The 22321-nt window shown below is 40.8% G+C and overlaps 2 protein-coding genes across 5 annotated transcripts; one reads left to right on the top strand and one right to left on the bottom strand.

Annotated features, from left to right (window-relative positions):
* Positions 1 to 421: 421 nt before the first annotated feature.
* On the top strand, positions 422 to 17070 carry gng12a (guanine nucleotide binding protein (G protein), gamma 12a). Of its 4 annotated transcripts, XM_081723393.1 has the most exons (4): positions 465 to 571; positions 664 to 740; positions 13833 to 13941; positions 14123 to 17070. In XM_081723393.1, exons 3-4 carry the CDS (start codon positions 13837 to 13839, stop codon positions 14246 to 14248), a joined length of 231 nt encoding a protein of 76 aa, XP_081579519.1. In that variant the 5' UTR covers positions 465 to 571; positions 664 to 740; positions 13833 to 13836; the 3' UTR covers positions 14249 to 17070. The 4 variants fall into 4 exon arrangements, 3 of the variants coding, with proteins under 3 accessions (XP_035384288.1, XP_081579519.1, XP_081579518.1); XM_035528395.2 differs by having other exon boundaries at positions 452 to 740; XM_081723392.1 differs by lacking the exons at positions 465 to 571; positions 664 to 740 and adding an exon at positions 13580 to 13708.
* Positions 17071 to 19075: 2005 nt separating this feature from the next.
* Positions 19076 to 21718, bottom strand: gadd45aa (growth arrest and DNA-damage-inducible, alpha, a). Its single transcript, XM_027031111.3, has 4 exons — positions 21475 to 21718; positions 20771 to 20872; positions 20408 to 20624; positions 19076 to 19884 (listed from the first exon to the last, which is right to left on the bottom strand). The coding sequence occupies exons 1-4, from the start codon at positions 21513 to 21515 to the stop codon at positions 19771 to 19773; spliced, it is 474 nt and encodes a 157-aa protein (XP_026886912.1). The 5' UTR covers positions 21516 to 21718; the 3' UTR covers positions 19076 to 19770.
* Between the last annotated feature and the right edge of the window lie 603 nt (positions 21719 to 22321).

Raw genomic sequence — 22321 nt, 5'->3', positions numbered from 1 at the left:
GCGACACAATCAGCCTTTGATTTTCTACTAAGGGGCTAATCCCTACATAGACAAACTCCTGCTGTGTCTTTTGACCAGGTGCAAGGCAATGGTACGATACCACAACTCTCTGATCCTGCAGTTCTATTCTTATTTTCGGCTGCAGATGTGAACAGGTTTATTATTGGAAGAGGAGGCAAGAAGAATCATTTGTAACCAGTGTTTTAAATCAAAGTAGTGATAAAATATACAAATAATGTTTGTCATTATGAGCAATAAAGTTACAGAGAAAATTGTAACGTAAATCGAAATCCGTGGATGTTATATTGAGATTAACCAATTCGAAGGTCCCGTGTAAACCTGAGCGGAAAGGAAACGACACTCGTCAGAGTGGCGTGTCATCTAACCAATTACTGTACCTACGGTCACAGAAAGAGGGCGCCTGAGATGCGGGAAAGAAAAAGAAAAACATTCACTAGCTCGTTTTACGCGGAGTTCGTTGGCTGCGAAAGGTCGTTTGTTTTCGTCATTCTTTACTCTGGTGCGTTTGGTTAGCGTCGGTAGAAGCGCCATAAACTCTGTCGTTCTCGAAGTAAAAATACTTTATTGTCCTGCACATAAACAATTCATTACAGTTTTGGACAACAGGGAGCTTGTTTAAAATTTGCTTCTGTCATTTTGGAGTTTCTGTAGAGCAGCTTTGGAGACGTCTTTACCGTCTCTTCGGATTTGTCAAGAAACGGCAGGCTCGGGAAACTGAGGTAAAATGAAGCTTCTTTTTTTAAGTGAATCAAAGTTGAAAGTTTAGTAGTGTGTGCTCTTAGTGTTTTAAGAAATGTAATTACATGTGGCTGTTTACTGGTTTATCAATATAAGCATCGATATTGGAACTCTTATCTCTTTTACAACTGTCTCAGTCAGCTCCAATTCACGTAGGAGAGAATGTTCGTAGATTTCGCCTCTAGCTTGCATTGTCCAGCAGACACACCAACTTGCCTCAAAGTTGAAAAGTTTAAAGAGCCTTACTTTTGGTTCAGTTTCTACAGTTGGCTGTACAGTTCACTACAACTGTTGCAGAAGCAGCCGAAATTCCACGTTTTTTTTAGGCTTTCTTAGTGGCAATTTATGGCTCAGTACTTTTAGTGGTAAAACGCATTCTATTAAAAAGGGTTTCTTTTCTTACAATTTCAGCAAAACGTTATTAAGCAAAATTGTGTGTAGCTTTAAATATGATTCTGATTATCTTTTCGTATATAGTAACAGTGCAGAAATAACTGTTGATAAACTGTCATTGTACTGATGTTCTTCATGAAGTGGGATCAGAAAACGTGAATGAACAAGTTGCATCAAAATCCCACATGAAAGAACAACGCCCCATAAATTGTAATGATACCATCGAAAATGTGCTCAGCTTACTATGAGGGCTGTGGAATTTAGTGCCCAGACTTGCCCACAGAGGACCAAACCCTTAGTTCCCCAAACTAAAGAGCCCTACACACTCAACTATACAGATACAGCCTTGCTGTTAATTACTCACTCTCATTAGTAGCCAAGACTCGGTCTCACTGCAAGCACACCCTTTCATTAAACAGGGAGGTGTTTCTCATCTCATCTTTCTACTTTTGCAGCTGGCAGCATAAGCACAGCTAGATGACGGTTGTTGGACTAATGCTGACTAATGCAGTTTTTAGATGTTGTTTGCTTAGTAAACACCAGCGATGCTTCTTTAGAATACCGGGAATGCATTTGGTTTTGTCTGATCTGGTGTCGTGGCTTGTATGGCTTGTTCCTTAGAACATATTGTGGCGAACATCCGTAATTAAAGTTGTCATAGATCCCTTAAAATATTGGTAACATTTATACAAATAAGCTTTAGTTTTTGTGCCAGTAGAGATTGCTTTTACATGTCAGGATCTAGTTTTGCATTGCGTGAATTATAGGGTAATCTGAAACATCCTCTCATTCTTTGAAAGTGGTCATTTTAACCTTTAATGTCTAGGATAGCACTACATTTTTTTCTTTCACACAGAAAAGAGTCTTCCAGCTAACCTAAGAACATCACCTTTATAGTAGAGGTTAGACAGGATTTACAGTGCAAAATTACTGTCATGGTCAGTAACCACTACATGTTTCAAATCCCTTCATCATTTAGGTTTTGCTAGTTATCACACTTTTTCTACATTGAAGGCTCTGGTGACCTCAGAACTGTTTCAGTCTTTTTAAATATTTGTTTCACTACAGAGAGTGAACGTTTGGCTACTTCTGTCCCAGTGATCCTGACAAGTGGCATTGCGTAGTCATTGCAGAGTGTGAAGAAATATGTCCTGGGGGTATGACCCCCTAACCTGCTTACCAGCTGAATGTCCAAAAAGAAAGTTGTGGTTCCAAAACACTTGGCACTGATGCCCCACACATTCATTGTGTTCAGTTCAAAAATGCTGGGTTGCATCATTTAGATGTTTCTGTTTTGATTTAGTTTTGAAGATGGTTGGTGTAAAAATCACAAGCATGTGACCAAAGCATGCACTGAAATGCCTAATCAAATGAGGGCTCAGAGTTAAGGGACTGCGGTTGTATGCAGACACACCTCTGTCCCAACTGAGATTTTAGTGACTCAAAAACTCGAGCTCCAGTTCCTTTCCATCAAATTGGTGGTCTTGTCACTTTCTGAGAAATTCTAAATGAAGGGAGTGTTTGATCCAGCTAACATGCACATTATTTTCATCATATTTATCACATTTATCATATTTGGACATGTGGAGAGCTGGTGATTCAGGCAGTGCCTTGTGTGAATGGTGCTAGTTCAGTCCTGTCATAGTCATGTATCTCCTCATACTATGGTAGTCTTGAGTTTCAGAGTTGCGTCTTTAAGCCTCTGAATTCTGAACAGTTTCAGTGTGCACATGAGCGGAACAAGTCTGTCTCATTGATGGAATGATGTATTACATCCTACCATGTCATGTTTGACTTTTTTTCTGACTACTAGAGAATGTTGACTTATTGTTGTTGTTTGTTTTGTTTTGTTTTTAAACATGCTACCCTTTCTGTAATGGGATGCTTGATTCACTCCTGGGACTTTGGCCTGGAAGTTTTAGTTTTAAATGGAGCCTTTTTCATAAGGTATACACCAGCGTTGACTGTCAGGACAAAGAAGACTGAAAGAACAAGTTTCTCAGGGGCCTTCAGCTACCTGGCTCAAGTGTGTCCAGAGTTGCCACCTTGGGGTCCTCTGATTCTGGGTTAAAAGTGTCTAATGAATTAGCAAGTTGCTCTATTTGTACTGTGCAATACCCAGTGAGGTTTCCAGTATTCGTTTGAATTAAGTGTTAAACAGATTAACAACTATAATGATAGCTAGCAAAAAAAAAAGTGAAGCATTTTAGAGATGAAATCATGAGATTGAATTTACGATAGTGTGAGCTTTATACAAAATCATACTACTGCTGGCTTTCATGGCCTGCTAACTTTGATGTTTTCAGCCTGAGCTAATGTTGAACTGCTGTCAGTGTGATGGAGTGGATTTATCTCCTCAGCCACACTTGGCTGCACCTCAAGTTTGATTGAAAAATCTATTAAAGCCCTGGTGTGATTAACACACATTTTCTTCTGTCAAGCCAAGAAGGGGGCTGTGAGTTTCTGTGCTGTAAGCCTGAGACCTGAGCCAACCAGAGGCCACAAGAGACCTGAGAGATTAGATTTAGAAATGACTCAGCCTATCCTTAGAAGAATTTATGTGTATAAAGGGTTAGTATGTGTGTAAAATGCTTTGTCCTGATGTTGATTATATCCATGTTTAAATCATTGTCAGTATTGTCAGACATAAGCCCTTAACAAATACATAAATGGTTTTGTTTTGGTCTTTTCAAAAGGATAAAATAAATGAGCAATATGTCCATTTTCATCATTGCATTTGTAGTGTTTCCAGCTGCCTTCTCTGCCACGTACATTTGATACCTTTTAAATATGAATGTATTCATTAGAATGGCTTAATTTGAAAAATTCTTACTGGCCCTTAGTAGCTTTCATTCCTTATTACCAGTGTTAGTATTTATTGGACATTTTGTCCACCTTTAAGCAAGGATTATATCATTGGTTAAATTATGGGTGTGTCAATGATGACCACATGTACAGTTTTACAGCACAAGTCCTGTGCTTCCACTTTTTTTCCAAGTGGTGGCGCCAACTGATTACCTTTCACTGGTTGCATTTTAACTGTGTCAAGTCAGTTTTTGGTCCTCTGTGAGAAGTGTATTAATGTGGCCTCAGAATTGTTGAGTCTCAAGAATGTAACTTTTTTTTTTCTGTGATTTCACATGCATGACTCAAAATAGGCACAGATCATAAGACGTGACGATGAGGGCTAGGAATTGCTCCTGTTGCAGCCATGTCTTTATTGATATTACTCAGTCTGTGGCATGGATAGTGTTAATGGATCTGTAGTGTTGGCATGTACATAATGTGTAAGGGATGTTTATGGCTGCTGGAGATGGTCCTCTTTCATTTTTTTTCCTTCTCATTTTGAGAAGGACTCACGTGCAGAGATATTAACCGTAGCTAGTGGCAACCCACATGGTGAACTCTGTGTGCTGTTGAATATGGCATGGGGTAGGGTGTTCACAGTGGCCAGTTACCAGTTATTGTCTGTGGGTTGTTCTTTCAAAAACCCTGGATTCTTTGGGCTCCGTTTCTCTCCGCTGGTTCAGTCGGAGGTGTTGCATTGATGACCCCATTTTTTCTAACATGGCTGAGGTGTTTTTGAAATGTCAGGTCACCAGCCGTGGCCCCTCACTTCCTCTGTCGTTCCAAAGGGTGGCACTGACTGACTGCATTTCACCTTCACCCACCATTTGTGTTTGTTGTTATTGCGCCATTAAGCTAAGGTTAGGATGACTTGCATTTGTTTGACAGTTTTAACCGAACATAACAATAAATTATCTGAACACTGTGTTCCTGTGCGGCCTCTGCCAAATCATTGTTTTTGTTGCAAAGTTTGCAGTGTTACTTTCTGTCTGTTACTAATAGCCTGCAGTGTAAATGCGAGGCTGATTGCACTGCTTGCTGGGCCAACTTAGTGGCTCAGCATGGGTCAGACACGGCTGAACCAGTGCAGAATGTAAGCATATGCCAGGAACATTATGCGTGCATCTTTACTTCTTTTCTCTTTCTTTTTTCTCTCTTCTTTCTTTCTTTCTTTCTGTGGTTCACGTTTGTGGCTGGTTTTCAGCTTCCTAGCATCAGCAGACAGGTTATTGCACAAAAGATGGATTAATGTTGCGTTATTACCCTTCTACTAGATACGTTTGCTTCTAAATGGCTGTCTTTTATTGATTGGGACAATCTGGGAGACTGTTGAGAGTATAGGTGATTTGTTCCGTCACCTTTTAAAGAGATCTTTCACGCAATGTAGCATGCATTAAGGGTTCGATTGTTGTCACTGAGAGAAGCTGGCAGCCACTAAATGGGTTGGCTTGCATATGCCAGGATGTCATTATCATTTCTTGCTCTCTGTTGCCTGGTTGTCAGGTGGCATGAGTGACACTTAATAAAGGCTCAGGGTGCTTGGTTATCAGGGAGTACTTTAATGGTTGAGGGCGAATTGCCGGCTTCACCCTCCCATGCCAGAAACCTAAGAATTTTGTCTAATTGCAATGGATTAATATGTGAATTTGAATCTTTGCCATGATTTGCAGTGGTTAAGCAGCTGCTCCTGGAGTGTTCTTGTGATTACCTTCACTCTGCAATGCTGGGCTGCGGCTGAGGTGTGCCTCACCTGCTGTGACTCTACCATGTTTCATAATCGCCAACACGCTCCAATATGAGCATTGTTTCCTTGTTTGTATTTCCTTCCCCACCCACCAGCAGGATTTGGGCAGGCAAGGAGAGTATCGCTTCCTCTGAGAGCAAGGACAGACACAGCTTGGGAAAATGGTGTCTTGTCTGCGCCGTGAGCCGATAAATGGGGAAAGTAGGTTGTCGGGGTCTGAACGGGCTCGTCGCCGCCGCCGAAAGTCTTTGTGGGAGAAAGTGAGAAGTTGTCATTGTGAGCCAGTAGGTCCCTGGTGGCCAGTACACACGGTTATTGCAAAGATCTCAAACAAAGGGCTTCAGGACTCAGGGGGGGCAAAGTCGGGTCCGTGATTTTCTGGAAGCTTTTGTGTTCATTTTGTAAAGAGGAGGGATTAAGGGGTCTCACGCAAAGGCGTGTGTGCGCACAGGAGCAAGGGGAGAGGGAGAGAATCTCCCACCCCAGCCACAGAGAGGCCCCCTACGCTTTAACCTCCTTGTCTCTGATGTGAAGGGGTGTCCTGCAGGTGCCACCATGCCACACAAGTCCCCTCTGTGTCAGAACAAGCACCTCAGTTTCACTTCCTACTTCCCTGCCCCAGATTCTGAATCAGCTTTGACATGCATACTGAAGACGAGCATTTGGCTTTTCATTCTGGATCCAGCTGACTGCCATTTAGTAACTAGGAGCACAAATGGAGAGCAAGGCTAGATCATTAATAATGGTCACCTTCCTGTTTTTGTGTATGGATCACCTTCCACCTTCCTGTTTTTGTGTTGTATAACATACCATACCTATTTAGGTTAAAATGGCATTTGAGCTGTGAAATAACAATTGAGTGAGATCCTCCATAATTGTCCATGTTTTTATGCACTAATAATGCTACAGCAAGTGATTATTTCATGTCCAATAAATACACTACCATTTCAGATTCATTGTTAAGTTGCATAAGGAACTGCACAGTTCTAAAACACCACTGTTTACCCACAAGATTTTTAATGCTGCAGATGATTTCCACCACATAAATCACTGTGGTTTTTGCAGTTTGTTAAAGGTTATACATGAATTAGACATATAGTTCCCCCAGATGTTTGGGGAAGGCCTGTGGGTTTTTCCAAGCCATTATTCAGCAGGTGCACACTGAAACCACCTGGGTTGCAGCCAGGTGTTTATCTAAGAGTCTGATTTAAAAAAAAAAAAAAAAAATAAAAAAATTGGAGCGTTATTTTCCAGTATGCCTTGCTTTTTGTTTCTTCCTCTTGCTCTGCCTCGGCTCTTCCCGTCACACACACTGCCTTGGCTACTCCTCCTCTGCACTGCATGCTTTGCTTTAGCTCCTCCTCCCCTATCACTTGCTCTGCCTCAACTCTTCCCTCAGTGACATGCTCTGCCTTGGATCCCCCCCTGCCCAATCACATGCTCTGTCTTGGCTCCTCCTACCCACAGTGTCTCACACACACACTGCATGTCCTTGAACTGGCGGGCCGAGTATGCTTGGGGCAGTGCCTTCAGGCCAGTGTGCTCTTATCTTGTACTAAATCTCCTGCAGGATTTGCACGCTTATTTATGGTGCCAGCAAGATGGCAAAAGGACGTTTGTGCAGTGCTCCTCACACTCTGTGACTGGCAGTGTGACTTCAGAATGCCTTTTGTGTAGTCATATGAACTGGGACATTAGACATAGAGTGGATGGAAACAGCCTTTGATCTGTTGAGTGGCACATCCGCTCATGTGTTGTGGGATCGGGTAGGGGAGGTGCTCGGGAGTGGGTCCCATGCATTGTTCTTTTCGTGGTCAACTTGACATTCTCATCGTTACAAGCTTTCAGCGCTAGAACATGTAATGCCTGATATTCCGTTGTTGAGGAGAAGCAGATGCGTTCTCTTTGCTACACCTTCCATCATCTCATCGCGCTGTGGTGTATGCTGCTGCATTTTAACAATCATCTGAACCCCTTCACTCCCCCTCACCCTAAACCCTATCATGTCCTTTCTGCTGTCCCATTGCCCTTTAGATAGACCTAACGTGCCCGCTTATGCACTTTTGAATGGTGAATAAGGCTCACTGAATAGCATTTGTATGGTCATTAGAGACTGCTGGTGTCTGTAGCAATATTTCTGATTTAAAGGTGGGCCGCATAACCTACATGAGTTTTGTTTGTTTGTTTGTTTTACTTTCTTTCTTGATCATAAATTGCTGCAGTTTTTGTCATTGGAACCTTTCTAGCAAACTCCATAAGTGCCCTTTAAGATGTGAAACCACATATGATGACTATGCTCTCAGAACCCACACTTCTGAAGCTGCCCCTTACTTGGGCCTTTCTGTGTTGTCCCAATAGCACATGCACTATTGCACAACTATTTTCTGAAGTCACGCTTTCTTTAGTCTGTGCCTGTTTGCCCTTCAGCAACCTTCCTACAGGGAACCCTAATCGGACAGAACAAACTCCCCCAGTTTAACTGAAACACAACTGTAGCTTTAATGACCTTGTGTTCTTAAACAGAGGGCTTGTTTTCCCAAGACCACCATACAGCGAGGCAGGAGTTAACCATGGACTTTTAACCTTGGAGGGTGCCATATACTCTGATGAAGTGATATGTGGCCATGCTACTCAGCCGAAGTTTCTAAATGAACACTTTGTTTTTAAGGTTGTAAGAGCTGAGGACTGGCAGAGGGAGATTGTTGTTTTGAGTTGAATAGTCGCACATTGCTTCGCTGGTGGGATGAATGGGGGTATTTAGAGGTGGGTGACACACACAGCGCACAATAGTTAAGAGTTTTACTGCATGTCTTTAGCCTTGGCTGGGCTGGCCTCGGGCTCACACGCTCACAGCTGCGCTCCTGTTATTGCTTCATTCGATGCTTTATTGACATGAGCGTCAAGAAACGCTTTTGCCAAAGCAGTACAAAGTATGTAGGATAAACAGCATAGTGGCTACAGAAAGTCAACTTCTAACCAACGCTCACGGGCCTCATGTTCACTACACCCGTTTTATTCCTGTAATTTTTGCTTACATCTGACCTTTAAGTGCTCCACGAGTCTACAAATCAGTGGGTTAGTGAGATTTAAGATAATATTGATTGCAAGTAACAATGGTCCTTTTTACCGTGACGGTTGCTAGGGTGCTATGTAAACGGAAAAATGGTCATTCAAACTGGAGCTGTATTTTATAATTTTTGGAGTGCTGACGCTGACCAAGTGTTGCAGCGTAAATGCTACATTGCGTGCTGATGCGTATTTTACATTTTACATTAAACTGTAGACTGTGAATTTTGCAAAGGACAAAACAGACAAAACAGACAAAAAATACTAGTAAATAAATACGAACTACATAAGATTTAATACATAAGAGCTAAACATATGTGTTTGCAAAAGAACAATGTTCAAAGGTGAAAAGCTTATAAATAATTATTTCCAATTCCTACAATTATGCAGAGATAAGTAAACCAATGCAAACACTGGTCTTCCTTCTTGCACTCTGCCTGAGTGTTTGCATTTTCATGTGGTGCTTGGGATTGTTCTGGAGTTGCTCTGCCTCTCTCTTTTTCTTCCTTCACTACAATAGCATTTGTGTCAGAGGAGTATTTTAAACACTCCGGCCGTGGCAGCATGCGTGTGTGCTGACGTACGTGGGATATTCTCTCCAGGAGCTGCTGTTTGTTTAGGGCCAGGGTGCTGACTGATAATGGCCCATTATGGTAGCCATTGCCCCTTGTTGTTCTGTGCAGATGGACCCCCGCTCGGAGGGCTCCCCCCCGGACGACTACCACCACCACCACCATGCTCCCGTCTGAACGCACCCCTTCCGGCTCAGGGAACTGCTGGGAAAAGGGCATGACATCACTCTGGCTGTGCAAGACTTTGTTCAGAGTGGCACAGCAGGCTGAATGCCCCATAGTGCATTGTATGCACTTGATGCATTAAGGTGCTATATGCAGTTTTCAGCTGAGAATGGTAGTTGTCAATGCAGTCAAGTTTGAGTCTCATTTGTTCTCATCTGTGCCTGTACAGCAGTGGTTTAGAGAAGTATTAGACAGATGTGTGTCATTTGTTTTAGATTAACATTTCCGATAGCTGTTTAGAGACCAACCATTACTTGGAAATTCTTTTACATTTTACATTTGTAATTTTATACAATTGAATTAAAGGAGAAAAAAGGTTACTTTATAATCATTCGGGGCATTTACATTCATGTTTAAATAATTGAACCTAATTAAGGCAATATTCTACTTGTTGAATTGGGTAATCTTGATGAAATTAAGGTTAAACTTGCTATAAGCATAACCTAGTTTCAGTTTTTAGTGGCATGTATACACCTTGTATGGATTTGTTTTCATACTGTGCAAGCATTAAAAGGTCATAATTCATGTCACATGCATCTGACCTGGAAACAGATATTTCACCAAATAAACCATGGACTGCAAATGACGGTGACTACAAGTTGGAGTAATGTTAGACCTGCATAATTTGCACTCTGCACAAGTGCATTACGGCATCATCTGATTTGCATCACCACTGAAGGGAATAATGTCTTGCATTAAGGTGTTCTATGTACACCACTGTACACAGAACAAATTAAACGCAGTAGGAGTTGCAGCATTTCCCTCCAGTATGCTTCCTTTTCTGCCCACTTCCCTATTCCACTTCCTTTCCCATCTGTCAAACATGCCATATTCTTGAATAAGTGGCATTACTACACATGTAAACACCTTAATCAAACTTGTACCTGAATCTGGTTATTCACAATAACTAGATTTATTGTTTCTCAGTGTAAAGACTGAGGCATTTATTGTCTTTTTCGTTTAGGCATCAATGGTGGCGATCCAACGGTTAGTGTACATGTTGAGGTCCTCTGGTCAAATCCTTATACCAGGGATGCTCCAGATATCCTAATCTTTGCTACTGGTTAATACAAGTCCCTGGACCAAAAGTGCTAAAAAAAAACCAAAAAAAACGCAACTCGAATCAAAATATACCCGTCCAGGAAAGCACACTGCAACTGCATGATTTAGCATGAAAAATGATTGGACATATTTTGCAATACCTTTTAATGGATTTCTAAAAACAAGTTTGTTTTTGGACAGTGCTTACTGTAACACTGTTAGGGGAGCAATAAAAGAGTCTATCCTTTGGAATAATTTGGAATATGCAGGCATCGTTTTTCTCCGACAAGTCAGAACCAGAGCAAGTCAGGCTAGCTTTCCCACAAGGCCTTTTGGGTTGGGTGGTGGTGGTGGTGGTGGTGGTGGTGGTGGTTGTTGTTGTTATTGTTTTAAATTAATTATTTTTTCTTTTCCCAGAACATTTCATGTAATTTCTAGCTATATGTTTATCTATGATGCTGGACTAAGTTACATTGCGAGCAATGTGCATGGACGTCCCCACTTCTCTGCTGCAGCAGAAGCAACTCGGCGCTCCCCCAGGGTACTGCTGGCACAAAACAAATGGACCTTCCATATTGCTGAATCTATACACATTGCACTTTACAAATATGGTTTGTTCTAACATTCGTTCATCCCTCAGTGCATTATTGAAATTCAAAAAGTCATTACTCAGAGTTAATTCTGTTATGGGCACTTTTGGACTATATGTGAGTGTAGTAAGATCATTTTATTTTTTGTCAATATTGTTGTTTGCATATATATAAATAAAATGTACTCAGTTTACCTTTTAGTATTTAATATGACACCAGTTCCCCCAAATTCCCTATAGATGTCGCTATACTTCACATACCTGATAACAGCAAGTAAAATTTGCAATGATGAATCACTCTGTAAGACTACAAAATGTATGAATAGACAACACCCCGGCACCATACACACACACACGCTCCGCCAATAGGAACAATACTTTACTCTCTTGGATTTTAATCATCAAAGCCAGAATGCGGTGCCTGTTTTAGCACTGTCAGTTTCACAGTAAAGAAGACAGGCACTGTCATTTACTTTCTATGGCTAATACCTCTCTCTCAGTTGTTCTGGTTTATCTACAGTGCGTTTCCAAGGGCAAGAGCCTCTTTGAATCCTTCTCTGTTCCTCTTGTACTGTCAGCTGAGCACTCTTCCTTCTTTTTGTCCGGTGACTTCACATACCTGTTAACAGCAAGTAAAATTTGCAGTGATGAATCGGTACTCCATTCTCCCTCTAACGCTTTTTCCTCAAGTCAAATATGTATCATAGTTATTCAGTGTGATTGGAATACCCTGGGATCTTCTCATTCCTGCTAAGTGTTCACGTTCTTTAGGTGGAATGGCACTCGAGCAGCAAGCTTTGGCATGCTTTGTGGATCATTGTTAAATAGAAATCCAACTGCTGACCACTGCAACTGCAGTCTGTTCTCTTTCAAACTGAAATGCACCTTTCAAAAGCTGGTTTCCTAAATGTGCTGGTTTTAAGGGCCTAGTCCAACCAACCAATACACCATGTTATGCTAAATCATGATTATTCAAAGCTAGTGCCTTTTTTCATTGTATTACCAACATCTTATTTTATGACTTAGTACAGGTAGTTCAGCTAATTAGAAGACAATATAAATTAATGCTATAGAACTGGCTAAGTATGCAGTTTTGTCCTCAGAGCAACACTTTTGTCATTAGTTTTAATCACTTGGAATATGATAAAGCAACACCCAGTGAGGGTTTACAGTAAATGCTGGCACTGTTCTGAGCCACTGTGCTGTTTTGTGTTTGGAGCCACCAGTCTGTCCCCCATTTCAGTGAACACTAAAGATGATTTTCATCCAGGTGTTCTGTTTGGGTTCTTCCATCCACTATGTGAGAGTACAAAATGTAGGCAGAAAAAAAACAACACCCCCGCCTTATACACACACACACACACACACACACACACACGCTCCACCAATAGGAACAATACTTTACTCTCTTGGATTTTAGTCAAGAAAGCCAGAATGCGGTGCCTGTTTTAGCACTGTCAGTTTCACAGTAAAGAAGACAGGCACTGTCATTTACTTTCTATGGCTAATACCTCTCTCTCAGTTGTTCTGGTTTATCTACAGTGCGTTTCCAAGGGCAAGACCCTCTTTGAATCCTTCTCTGCTCCTCTTGTACTGTCAGCTGAGCACTCTTCCTTCTTTTTGTCTGGTGACTGGAATCAAAATCATTTTACATAACCTTTCCTGCAAAGAAGTGTCACACAGTCTGTGTTTTTGTCAGTGCGAGACCTAGCACCTTCATTCTTCCTTTTCCCTTGACCCACTCTTCAACAAAGGTGAAAGGAAGGTGGGGGGGGGGAGTCACATTTAGATTATGTACTTCTCACTTGTTTACAACAGGTCCAGTAAGATTTGAGTTAAAGGGGAAGAAGCTGCCCACTTCAGATATCCTATTAGTATATCTGTAAAAAAATGCAAATGTTCCCAATGTTGTGGCAGGTGTCTGGGTAATGTATGGTATAAGAGTATTATTGGTAATGTTACTTTCATCAACCCCCCCCCCCCATTACTTCGTTTGGTCCCACAAAAAAAGAATGATGTGATTACTGCTGTAAAATGCTGATTCTTGCACTCTCAGCAAATAATGATTTATGCACAGAAGGAGTTGTGTGTCTTGCCTCCAACAAAGCTTTGTGGGGGAGAGTTGCAAGAATCACACAAAACACAAAAAGTAATGTTAAAAAAAAAAAAGCATAATTCAATTCCAATACATTTCATCAAGTAAAATAACAGTCGTGAGTTATCTCTCTGCTTTAGAATTTGCTAAAGACCATTCTAATACTGTGGCTAGTTTCCTGCAGCTAAATCCTGAAGGTAAGATTTGTGGTCTTCCTTCTTTGTTACTGGTCTCGCTCTGCCTACCAGACTGAGGGATCTGAACCATGGACACTTGTCAAAGTACCAGCTGCAACACAAGCTCCTCCACTGCATCAGAGATATCCTGTTCTCTAATGCACAGAGACAGGATGCAGACTGGCAGCATGTGTCACTGAAGTGAGATGTCATCTGCCACACCCTGCAAATCCATGAAAACTTTAATTCAGATTCGAGGAGAAGTCACTGTTTGTGTGTGTGTGTGTGTTCGTGTGTACGTGCGTGTCTGTGGTGTCTCCCCCAGTTTTATGTTGCTGAAAATGTCTTCTAAGATGTCAAGCTCAACCAACATGGCCAATGCAAGGCGGATGGTACAGCAGCTCCGAGTCGAAGCCAGCATCGAAAGGATAAAGGTGTGTGATGCCACATTTTGCTCCTGCAAATCCCTGTCACCCATTCTTTTAAAAGAGAAACAAGCTGAAATCCAAGAGCAACTTGGTTTCAATGCAAATAGTGCAAGGTGAAAGAGTGAACCCTGCACACTGCTGTTAATGCTGGCTCGCCCCTTCTCTCTGCACTGCTCTGCTCCTTCAGGTATCCAAGGCTTCAGCGGACCTCATGCGCTACTGTGGAGAACACGCCAAGCAGGACCCGTTACTGATGGGTATCCCTGCTTCAGAAAACCCCTTCAAGGACAAAAAGCCCTGCACTATATTGTAGTGGGCATACCTCAGCCCCTCCTGTTATTTAATTAATCCCACTCAACACTGCCTTAAGTCCAGATCTAGCTAAACCTGTGCAGCAAATTGTAGACTGCATTTCAACACTGTAAATCAGTGTCCATCAGTACTAATCACTGGTCACCTAGGAGAAAGATTGGCATTGCTGTGCATATGATGCATCTTTTCTTATAGTATATCTTGCATTTTTCAGACCGAACTGAAAGAATTCCGGAGAATGAACGTATAACTCCAGTAAAAAGTGTTAAATTACGGTTTTCCACTGAAGTGTGCCATTAGTCAGTTCCTTTGTGGTTTATGTAGGGAAGTTGGTATAAGCAAGTTACACACTTGATGACACACTGAGAGGGTGAGAATAATGAAACTGATGTAACCTTCCCTAATGTTGTAGCTGCTGTCAGAAATCCCCAGAAAAATCTAAAGCAAGTTAAACCAGTAGTTTGTGGGGGGTGTATGGGGTTCTTTCTGCTGTTTTAGATTGATTAGAATGAAATGTGTATTTCTTGTACCTGTCCTTTTCCATCCCCAAAGAACTATAGAATGCAAGTGAAAAAGTGATTAAATGAATAAAAATGTAATATATAAAAAAGAGGTTTAAAGAAGGTCTTGACATATTTGCTTTATGCTGGTTAATTGTGTGCTGTGCTAGTACTTTATCAATTATCTTTATAGCAAGGGGATTTAGTTCCATTGATTTTGTTGTAAGAAAATTTGGAGGATTGTTTCAATATTAAAGTGGACTTGTTTTATTATGGACTGAAGTACTTGGGTCACAAGTGTCTCTTGAAAAAGAAATTTTGATCTTAAAGGACACATAGGATATAAGTTAATCACCCTATTAGGGGAGAGTTAGGATAATATGGGTTTGTTGAATCCTATGGGAAATAACAGCAATGTTATGCCTTGCTCAGCCACACCACAGGTCCCTTGATTCCAGACAGTTTAGAACTGGTTGCTATTGGCTAATTGGAACAAGTCATATATAATCCCTCCATCCGTACATAGTGCATGGATACTGACATTGCCTTTTGTCATTTCTACAAATTAGGCAGTGTTTATGCATCAAAAGGTCTGGGTCAACTAATAAAAATCAGTATAAATCTGAATCAATACTGTTATTTTTGTTACTGTTTTGTCAACTTTCAGTTGTTTTTTTTTTTTCAAGGTCATAATTATTTTCCCTACCTCTTATTGACATCATGCAGCGGTGTTCTTGATTTGTGTCCATGGAACATTTAATGACCAGTGACACGCATTAGATTCTTCATTGGAACAGTGACTTCATTAGGCATCACTCTTCAATGATTCTGTCAGTGTTTCAGTGTTAAGGCAACACAGTGCCTTTCTCTGAATTTTTAAATTTATGTGCCCAACAAAACCTGCTCTCAGTGCAGTCCTCTGGCACCCCCACCCAGTCTAGGTATTTGATCTGTTCCAGCTCCTGCACGCCTCCAGCTCCTGGACATCTGGTTGAGTAAGTAAGGCCTGCAAAATCTGATCACCTCAGGGTCAGACGTAGCATCAGGAGCTGGTCAGAAATAATAAATATGTGGTCTGGCTGGGAGTCTAAATAGACTAGATGGAGACCTGGATCAACCTTGCATGCGTTGCTTATATTCCTCATTAAGCCATCTTTAGTTTGGGCCGAGCGGAACTAAGATTAGCAGTTGCTCTCAACCTCGTACCTGAAGCTGTGTGATGTCACCAAGTAGACTGCACTTTTACAAGCCTACAGAAACGACACCTTTGACCCACTGACCTGCAGAAGCGAATCACAAATGCATGGCATCAATGCTTCCTTTGTTGGGCTGCGGGGCTTCCTAAAAGTAAACACTTCTACTATCAGTGTTTGCTTTCCATAACTTGCAGTGTAGCATAGACTTCCATATACTCTGGTATAGATAACATAACATATACTCTCTACAGGACAGAGCTGGCTTTGTTTGGGCTTAATGAAAGCCACAGCTCCACAGCTGAGGACATGCCATCGTCCTGAGGCAGTAGCACAGAAAAAAGTCTCCTATGAATCACTCCAAAGCTAAATATGACCAAATAACAGGCACTGACACATGTCATGGCTGTGAAGCAGGAGTAGGGGAAACAAAATATGCATTTAGTCACCAACTGGGTATTTTATTATATGTTTCCATATAATAGAGTCTTTCCATATAAGAGATGCCTCGAGCAGAACAACCTGTGTCAGAGACAAGAAAATAACATTTCTAATGAACTCAATGAATTTGTTATGAGACCTGTGTGCTTGAGCATGAACAGTTTACCCAATGTGTGTTTAACCCTGCATGTGAATGACTTGATTATCGATTATTGATCACTCTGGTTTTGCAAATACAATATATAAAACTGTATGTTTCAATCTCTTTGCCAAGCATTTGAATTTGTTGGGTTGATATTATGAACAATATATTAACCAGATCAAACATTTGTGTCTTAATTTTTATTTGTATTATCATTATTATTTAAACACCTATGCTAGTCTAGGCCTCATCCTTTCCCTATTCTTAATAAAAGATGATTTTTGTTATATCTGTTAAATAAAAGAATGAAAACTGAATCTAGCTCTGGAGAAAAGCCATGGAGTCAGGCAGTAGATTTACATTATGGAGGCTTGGGATAGATCTTGACGTGCAGTATTTCACTTGACTATTCATATCTCGGTCACTGTGACCTATGCAGCTCTGAAACATGTACTGCATGCCTGTATAATTCTGCCTACACAACCCCACCCTCTCAAAACTGTTTCATAAATAATTTTATTAAAATGTCTAAAAAGTTTAACATTCACTGGAACTCCGAGTCCTTCATTTAACTTCCAGTTAGATGGTATCTTAATGAAGGGACCTGCACTGTGTGTCACCAACACAAAGTAAATTATGACTGTTGCTAGTAGGTCATGGGACTGGGTCTAGTGCTCGTGTTTAGTGCTAAACAATAGGATGGGTTTTACCATAAAATATACAGCACAATATGAGTGTTTGGTTGTTTAATTCTTCTCACCACCTCATTCTCTGAGAGAAGAAAAATGCCTGGTTTATACAATTATGTCCTTGAAGACTACAGGCTTTGAAGCCTATTCATTTTTGTAATATGCATCACTATGTTAAAAAAGATATCCATGCCAATCAATTACACACAAGTCCATGAATGCAGAAGTTTAGTTACAGCTAAATTTCACAAATATAATGAAACTGTTAATAAACCAAATTATGTATCCTTTCAAACCCCAGCCTATCAAACTAAGATGAAGTATTTAAAATATACCCTGCTTACAGCTGTCCATGGCTTTGTGGCGCATGGGCTTTGGAGCATGACATGCATTAGGGTGGAGGTGTTTTAAGTCTGAATGATGATAACTGACATGATGATGATGGTACTCAGTGGCATGGAATGTGCTGATACGGAGGCATATAGGACATTGCTGATCCCGGCATGCGCTTCCCTTCATGCTCCTTGAGCCCCTCTCCTGCAAACGGCCCTAGCTGACACCACAACCCTGCAGTCATTAACAAGTTCAGTATCACTTTTTATGAACAGATTATGAAATACTAGAGGCCAAAGGGCCCAAAATGGATTGCCTATGGTCAAGGGAAAGCTTTTTAAAGAACATTTTCTTATGCATATGCCAAAGATACATTATATTAGTCAACTCTCAGGATGCACTGAAAAAGTACTTTTAAGAATACACCCATTTATCTTTCATTGAGCATTCTAATAATGAAAAACACAACATTAAAGGATGTTAAAAGGATGGCTTACTGACTGCATTCCTAGAGTTACAGCCAGGAATGAAACATGCAATGGAATGCGTGGAAATATTTAACCATGGAGAGCAAGTGAAGGGTGTGGAACACACTGCACTTAAAAACTAGTCCAGTACACAGTGAACCAAAAGTCATAACAATGCTCCTCCTGCATCACCTGTCTTCTCTTGTGTTTTATGTTCTAAAAATAGCCTTTTGAAAAGACACGAATGACCTCAGAACCTGGATTTTTCTGTTAAGCAGAGTTTTGGCTTCCTAAATGGCTACCCTGAAACTGGTTTTGTGATAACATGGAGGGGGGTCTGACACCAGTTCAACATAAACACAACCTCATTTATATGAAGACAAGTTTAATTTAGGTAGAGAAAGTTCTAAGAGACTAATCACAGTGGCATGAGGCAATGCTTACTACTAAAAAATATAAGCAATGCCACTTAGTCCAAGTGCATGTTTCTTACTCCAACCACCGGTACCAAGTCCAAGAATAATATCAGCTAGGTTAGTCTGTACAAATGTGACCATCTCATGATCATGACTCTGCTCCCAGATAGGGGATTGCCTCCTTTTTCATCAGTTGTGACATCACTACCCAAACCCTGCCTGCATCAGATTCATATGCAGAAGAGGTTGCATGAGCAATCTCTCATGTTCTCTCTGTAAGCCAGGCCTGATGACTCACAGTCATGCAATCACAGCCACACCTTTGGTGCTAAAGGTTAACAGGAGCAGACCTTACATTTGTTGAGGTACATATATATGATCACAAGACAAAGGCAATATAGTTACTGGGAACTAAGCAGGCTACTAAGACTAAAAAGGCAACCTGTAGAAATGAGCCTAGTCATGCTGACCAAAGCAGAATAAAGAGGCTGGGGGAGGTTGTCAGCAACGAGGAGTTACCAAGGTCACAGTAGCCAGAGTGATACCCATCATCTAAAGGGAGCGGGGGGGGGGGGGGGGGGAGTTTTCAGGATGGACCCACTCCCCTCTCTGCAGTTCCAGCAATAGAGTAAACTGCATCGCTACCATTTGCAGTTTCCAAAATATACTTTATTGCATCAAAAACACATCATAGGTGCATTGGTATAAAGTATAAAAAGTTAATATAAATACACCTTTTAAATTAATATAAGGATATAATATTAAAGACTATAAAATGAACAATTATAAAAACAACTTATATGGGAAAGTGTGGAAGTAAAGTTCCTTCTCTTTACATGTTTGGTAGCTCTTCCCTTTTTATAAATAGTTGAACAATAATAATACAACATTAGCAACACTTCAAATGAACAGTAAGAGTTGTGAGAAAAACAGAACAGCAATTTCCAAAAGGCTTTTGCTTCCAGCAGCCCTGTCCTCTCTCAGAGGTGGGATCACGGGTTTTACCCTAAACAGAAATGTCGGATGATGCTTCCTCAGACAAAAATCATTCTTAGGGAGCTATGGCGTTCACCTGAGTTCATGATTCCTTTCAGTAATCACTGTTTTTCTTGAGTCCACTGTCCCCAATGTTTTACCATCTCCTCACAGGCTTGAAAGCAAAAACAAAAACTTGCTGAATCACCTTCACAGTTTGCTGGAGACAGACTCCCTTCCTCCAAGCCATGCAGTGCTCAGGTACCTAGATCTGCACTGGGGCAGATCCTTCTTAGTGCATTTCTATGTTTTCTTATGTTTTTATATTTTGCCCCCCACAGTGTTCTCTTATCGGGCTTAACTTTCTTCATCGTTCTGGAAGGTTAATAATGGGTACCCACTGGTCCATGCATCGGCTCTCTTGGCAAAAGTGATTCACTGTCCACAGTGCTTGGCTCTTTCCCGTAGATGTACGTGGGCTCTGGTGGGGGTAGAAAATGAGACTGTTAAGCATATATTGGAATCAAATAGCACTAGTTTTTGTAGAACTAGATACCTGCTACGTATAGCAAAGTTTCATTCTCAGTTACACCCTAAGAGTTCAACTGAATTTAACTGGGAATTCAAACCCATCTTGTACATAAAACTTTAAAAAGGTTTGTATGTCATTGAGGTGTGCAAATGAGTTTAGCACAACAAGAATATAAAAAGCAAATTACACTTAAGTGCATTATAAATGTTAAATATTTTCATTGCTGTGGGAGGGTATAATTTGCATTTGGTCCATAATGCAGGCCACATGTGAGTAAGCGTAGCACTGGCAGTTTGGTCTAGGGCATGTTTGGGCAAGTCGATTAAGACTTCATGCAGTTCACCCAACATGCCCAATATTTTCCAGTTTCATTCTTCTGCTTTCATCTGGGTATTATCAAACATTTGTCATTGAAGTTTGCTTCACTGTACTGAAATTGTCTTGTGTGGACTGTTATTTTATGGCTACTTACAGTAACCAAGACGCAATGGAAATCCATTTGCTCCCCTCCTTGTTTCCCTCCACCACCGAGAATCTCGGCCAAGCGCCTCGTGGTGTTTACTCGCAGAATGTTGATGTCATTCTCACAGCAGAAAGCCTGGATCAAGGTGAAGTGGATCTGGAGGGCAACATCTTTGACGTCCTCGTCATCGGTGGCGAGGATGCAAAGCACAACGTTGTCAGGGTCTCTGTGCATAGAGAAAAAGAGAATCGAACTCTGAACATTAGTTACAAAGTTAACTAACTAGCATTGGCTAGGTACACATCAATCTGTTCGCAAGAACTATTTAAACAACTTCATGAAAGAAGTTTTAGCTGATAGGCAGTTACTTACACATTCAGCGATTTTGCAGCTTCGTACACTCCAACTGTAATGCACCCTTGGAGCAATGCCGAACTGAGGACCTCCTCAAGTGCTTTAGACACCGAATCCATCCTGAAATTTGACGAGGAACATGTCAGTATGAGGGTAGCAGGTGTCATAACCTGTTAACACTCGCTAGCTAGCGAGCGAACTAGCTTGTTTATTACCTAGGTTGTATACCAAATTGCTGCTGTATGTAGCTACTAAAACGTAGAGGTAACCTAACTCGTTCGCTAATGTAGCTACAACTTATTTTAATTACTTCTGTAATTACATAAATGCATGTTTTACTTATTGATGTTTTTAATAAGACAAGCTCGATCCGATTTACAAAGAGTTCCAATACAATGCAAAAACTAAAAATGAGCTGGTTAGCAATGTAAAATTGGGAACCGGTAAATTAGTCAACTAGCATTAGTCTCACGCTGGGTCTCGTGACCACACTGAACCTTCAATTATCGCGACCTGTCACGCGAAACTGTTGCTATGTAGTCGATAACAGGTAGCTAATGAGCGGCTAAAGTTTGTCCCTTTTAGAAACACCGAAACCTGTAGCTAGCAACAAATATGACCCAAAAAATTACCCATTTAACTCAAGTTATGAATGCAATGCCCGTCATAATCACTTCATGAGAGACTGCATGTACCTTAAATATCAATACAATTAAACTTACCTTTCGACAGAGCAATCTCCGTTTAGCTCCTCAAAAGTCATGCTGCTTATAAAATCCAGTACGGTTTGAAATTACTTTGCTACAAAATGCTGAATTGGTTACGAGCTTCTCTTCGTCCTAGCAAGGTAGACAGCACGCTATATGTCACTGTCGCCAGTTGAATCTATGCGATACCTTGCAGCAAGTAAATAAGATTAAGTTCTCCTGGCAACAAGTCAACACTGTCACAACCCTAGTGGTTACTCCTCATTGGATGTATGCTAACTAGGGTAAACAAACTAGGCTCTGAATGGATATCACTACAAAAAATGACGTTTTATTGGTTCGTCATGGTGTTGTAGGCGTGGTTAGTATCGTGTCAGTCGAGATTATTCAGAATCTTTGCCCACTTTTTAAAAATTTACCCACTTTTTAAAAATGTACATAAATATATGTCCAGTAGAATATAAAATACTACATTCATGAACATTTTACTAATACACTGTATAATTATTACTATAGACTAATATAGACTAATAGTCTGACGCGCTGAAGAAGTTAAAACGAACAAAAGCTGAACAATTTCAGTCAGTAAAAAAAAAAAAAGATTACCATCTTAGTCGAGACCACCCTTACTGGAGTTTAGCAAATGCAAGTTTAAGATTTGCGCTGAGTTATCCACATCCTCGTAAAATTTTATTATGTCATTTGTAGCCTACCCTAAGCGTCTCTCCAGCAGATCACTGCGTGGTTATTGTTGATGAGTCAATTATCAGTAGGTTAGCATGTAAAATCTTGCAGCATTTACCATAGTAGTTTAAATCTGGGTCTTTTAACATTCCATGAAAGAGTGACACCTCGAGGCCAA

The sequence above is a fragment of the Electrophorus electricus genome, chromosome 11 (genome assembly GCF_041902795.1).
Source record: "Electrophorus electricus isolate QZ-2024a chromosome 11, ASM4190279v1, whole genome shotgun sequence".
In the NCBI taxonomy this organism is placed as follows: Eukaryota; Metazoa; Chordata; class Actinopteri; order Gymnotiformes; family Gymnotidae; genus Electrophorus; species Electrophorus electricus.
This window is presented reverse-complemented; position numbering and strand designations above follow the sequence as displayed.